At 35.3% G+C, this 2,934-nt stretch overlaps 1 protein-coding gene across 1 annotated transcript in view; it reads left to right on the forward strand.

The window, feature by feature from the left end:
- syne1b (spectrin repeat containing, nuclear envelope 1b) overlaps window positions 1-1,304 on the forward strand; it is a gene marked incomplete in the record, with an annotated part of 311,340 nt that extends 310,036 nt beyond the window's left edge. Inside the window, 1 exon segment of the mRNA XM_014021303.1 lies at window positions 366-1,304. Within this exon segment, the coding sequence (XP_013876757.1) occupies window positions 366-609 (244 nt within the window).
- Window positions 1,305-2,934: the final 1,630 nt, after the last annotated feature.

Genomic DNA, 2,934 nt, shown 5'->3' on the forward strand with positions numbered 1-2,934 from the left:
ACTTTATTATGTATAGTATTTAAATATATGCCTGAGAAACACATAATATTGGCCCTTTAATTAATTCACAAACACAAACTCTTACATTACTTATTGTACACAAGTGAAAAGGGAACAGGAAGAAGAAAAATCTTGTATAAACCAGCCGCTTTTTTCCAAAATTACAAAAAAAAAAAAAAAAATTTCCTGGCTGTATACATTAAAATGAACTTTATGTAGAAATCCATGCAGAATCTTTTATAACAGGAGTGAAATCCAGTGGTGGAAGTGAACATCCTTGTGATGGCAGGGGTGCAGACAGGATGCTGTGTGTAAAATGCTGAGTCACTAAAACTCTGCTGTGAATGTGTGTGATGTGTGAGCAGGTACCACAGAGACGCTGGATCCGGTTCCTTCCCTTCTGATTCGGAGATGGCATCAGGCCGCAGGTCCTGGTTCTGGTGCCGCGTGCTCTGTGTGGCGCTGCCCCTCCAGCTCTTCCTGCTCCTGCTGGTAGCTTTGTCCTTCCTGCTGCCGCTGTCGGAGGAGGACTACTGCGCTCAGTCCAACAACTTCGCTCATTCCCTTTACCCCATGCTCAGCTACATGAACGGTCCTCCTCCTGTGTGAGTGGTCCAGCAGAACTGTGTGGTCCAGCAGAACTGTGTGGTCCAGCAGAACTGTGTGGTCCAGCAGAACTGTGTGGTCCAGCAGAACCACAACTGAAATCAAGCCTTTGAAGAGCAACAGCTCATATTTCATCCATGTGCTGTGCAGAAACTCAGCTCCTGTCTGTGTGTCTCAGTCAGGTGTGTGTCTGTTTGTGTAACGTAAAGAAATGACACTGAGGACATCTGCTGGAGGAATGAGTAGACTCATCAGTACATCTCACATTTTCTGACGAGGAAAGCACCAAAGTTTAACAGTCTGTGAATCTGCTTGGACAACATTTAATACATTACATTTATTTTTTTTACCTGTATTTTTGGCATGTGGTTTTAATCTTTGTTTTTATGGACTTAAATTCATACTGTGTTTGTAGGAAACAGTCGATTTTTAACTTGAATTATTTGGATTCACATAAATCATTTAACTGACGTGTTTTATTATGAAAATCTATCCAAGAGTTCAGCCTTTATTGTCAGTTATCCTTTCCACATTCTGCTTTTGATTTGTTTTACACTGAGGACATAATAGTTATTGTGTATTTTCTGACTGTCCAAGTCTGAAATCTAGAACAATCCAGGATTATTTACTGTGTATAAAATGCAAGAGATTAATGTGAAAAATGTATATGCAATTAAACAATGAATGCCAAATCTTTATTTTGAATTTTGTCTCTTTATTAGTTTTATTTATTATCTTATCAGGTCCACCTGCTGCCAAAGCTGAAGTGGTGATAAAAGTTTGTTGTTTATGATGCAATTATTGTTAGTAAAATATCTCATGAACCAAAGGGTTTATTTTAAGGGAACAACTCAACAAAAATTATTTTCCTCATAAGATGATGCAAACACACTATTTACACTGGTGGACACCTGGACATGTCTGGACTGGTCCATCACAGGGACACAGGACTTCAGTTTATCACAGAGAGAAAAATAAACAACCATTGATTGATTATTGTTTATTCAGTCATCAAAACTGTTCAGCAACAAATTAAAACATTACAAAACAGTACAAAAATGTAAACATTTTGACTGAAAAGGTACAGGCAGAAGCACAAGGTTTATATTTGTGCCTGTCCTACACATCCAATTAAACTAAACTACCCAAAACAAATAATCCTTAACAAAACAAATACAATAACAATTTAAAGTTATTTTCACTTGTAACCCTCAAATATATTTCTTTTTAGAATTGTTTTGAAAACCGTTAATAAACTACATTCTCGTAAATCCATGCTTGCATCATTCCTACAACAGAAAAAGACCTTTTTATTTCTTTTTCAGTGTGTGGTTTTATAAATTTAATAACATGTTGCAGATCATATTGAGATTCATATAAAAAATCTTTGCACCCCAACAGGCAACACACCTAATTTTGCTCTAAACATTATTTGCATTATTTTGCAATGAACCAACTCATAGAATTTGATGATACCAGATGTAATAAACAGTGGATTTGTTTGTTCATAGTAACCAGACTTGTTAAAAACACGTATGGCTCATTTTTGTAAAAGTACTACATCATTAATTGTTTTGTATGTGGAACTCCACACTTCCACACAATAAGATATATATGGAAGTATACTGTAAGTGAAGAGTAAATAATATGCAAAACCTTGTAATTTAATACATTTCTAGACTTATACAGAATGGCTTTTGTTTTTGCTATCTTTTCCTTTATTTATTTAATATGTTGTCTCCATGTTAATTTAGAATCAATAATAATCCCTAAAAGATTTTATTTCAGACACTCGTTCAATTTCAGCATCACATATTTTTAATATCATATCTCTAGTAGTTTCTTTTTGATTTCCAAACACCATGAATTTAGTTTTGTTTATATTAAGTGATAATCTGTTGAAATCAAACCAGGTTTTAAGATTTTCTAATTCCTGAACCATTCACCCTCTCACTTGAGGGCAACAGAGTTATTTATGAACCGTTACCCAACATGATGTTTTTGGTCTGGAGAAGGAAAGAGAGCACCTGGAGAAAACCCACCTGTGCATAGGGAGAACAAAATTACTCCTTATAATTACTATATTTTTCTTCAGTGTTGAAATCTCTGATTTACAATAAGTACTGAACACGTCACCATTTTTCTCAGTAAATATATTACTAGAGGTGCTAATGACATGAAATTTTCACCAGATGTTGGTAACAACCCAAGTGATCCATACATACAAAGAAATCAAACCATAAATGTCCAACTGAACTCTCTCAGTAATTAAAAAGCAAGCCTGCCACTTGTCAGTGCAAGTTAATATCAGCTGGTTCAGTCCCAAAT

This window comes from Austrofundulus limnaeus, unplaced genomic scaffold (assembly GCF_001266775.1).
Source record: "Austrofundulus limnaeus strain Quisiro unplaced genomic scaffold, Austrofundulus_limnaeus-1.0 Scaffold287, whole genome shotgun sequence".
NCBI classification, from domain to species: Eukaryota; Metazoa; Chordata; class Actinopteri; order Cyprinodontiformes; family Rivulidae; genus Austrofundulus; species Austrofundulus limnaeus.